At 43.2% G+C, this 1388-nt stretch overlaps 1 protein-coding gene across 1 annotated transcript in view; it reads right to left on the reverse strand.

Moving 5' to 3' along the window:
- Positions 1–1104: 1104 nt before the first annotated feature.
- TMEM268 (transmembrane protein 268) overlaps positions 1105–1388 on the reverse strand; it is a 12103-nt gene continuing 11819 nt past the window's right edge. The window contains exon 6 of the mRNA XM_075324916.1: positions 1105–1167. Within this exon, the coding sequence (XP_075181031.1) occupies positions 1105–1167 (63 nt within the window). The remainder of the gene's footprint in view (positions 1168–1388) is intronic.

Raw genomic sequence — 1388 nt, forward strand, 5'->3', positions numbered from 1 at the left:
CCATTTAGCACAATCCAGCGAGAATACAAAGCAATGGGGATAAAATGGATCTATATTTTTTTTATATATATATATATATATATAATATATATTATATATATATTATATATATATATATATATATATATCAAAAAAAAAATTTTTTTTCTATTATTTTTTTTTTCTTTCCTGATTGTGCCTGATGGGGGGGGGGGGTGGGGGGGGACTGATGTGTTGTGAAAGTAGCCTTACTGAGGAGAGCATGGTTGTACTCACTCCCCAACAAAGTGCTAGGGACTGATTTTGAGCACTTGCTGTGTAATCAGTGGTGCAAAGAGATTAGTCAAGGCTACTTTCACACTTGCGTTCACCGCGGTCCGTCACTATGGAGAATAGCGCAGTCCCTTACCGCACTGCGCTATTCTCCATAGACTTGTATGGACGACGCACTGTAACGCAAGTGTCAGCGTTTCATCTGCTGGACGACGCAGCATCGTTATTTTGACGCTGCGTCCAGCGGAAGGAACGCTGCATGTAATGTTTTTGAACAGCGGAAACTTTATTTTTCACTGCGCATGCGCTTTTTTTTTTTTTTTAAAATCACAAACTTTATTATTTCTCGGTGGCTGAACGCTCACTTAGCTGAGCGCTCGGCCGCCGGCCTGTCGGGGCGCTCAGCTGAGCACTCGGACCGCCGGCCTGTCGGAGGCGCTCAGCTGAGCGCTCGGCCGCCGGCCTGTCGGGGCGCTCAGCTGAGCGCTCGGCCGCCGGCCTGTCGGGGCGCTCAGCTGAGCGCTCGGGCCGCCGCCTTGTAAAGAAAATAAATAAATAACGTTTTCCGTTATTTTGTATGATCCGTAGCATTGCGTTGTGCCACTATATGCAACGCATCCGTTGCATCCGTCACACAAAGCAATGCTACGGAAGCCGTCCAACGCAAGTGTGAAACTAGCCTAAGATGTCTCAAACCCCCTGCAAAAATAATTTGGCACATCGGCTGGGTCTACTTTCCCATGAACGGATACAGTCTTAACTATTAAAGCTTTATAGAAGAGCTGTAGAGTTTGGACACTTTACTTCCTAACCTTTTCTAAAAGGGAATATACATGGAATCCGATTCCTCCTCTATGGATTTTTTCCGCAAGGCTTCCCATGATCCTCCAGCTCCTTATGACTAGAACAAGAGAACTGGAGTAAATGGTGTATTTAAATTTTATTAGTAATAGAAAATAATTTTTCATTGTGAAAAGATCCCAAAGTGGTTAGAATAAAATAGAAACCTGCATGGAAAGGGATCAGTCTGTATGAGGATCAAAAGGAATCTATAATAGACACCCATAGGGGCATACTGACATCTAATTACAAAATAGAAGTTTTCAGATCAGGATATTAATGTATATTTTTGTAGG

This window comes from Anomaloglossus baeobatrachus, chromosome 9 (genome assembly GCF_048569485.1).
Source record: "Anomaloglossus baeobatrachus isolate aAnoBae1 chromosome 9, aAnoBae1.hap1, whole genome shotgun sequence".
NCBI lineage: Eukaryota > Metazoa > Chordata > Amphibia > Anura > Aromobatidae > Anomaloglossus > Anomaloglossus baeobatrachus.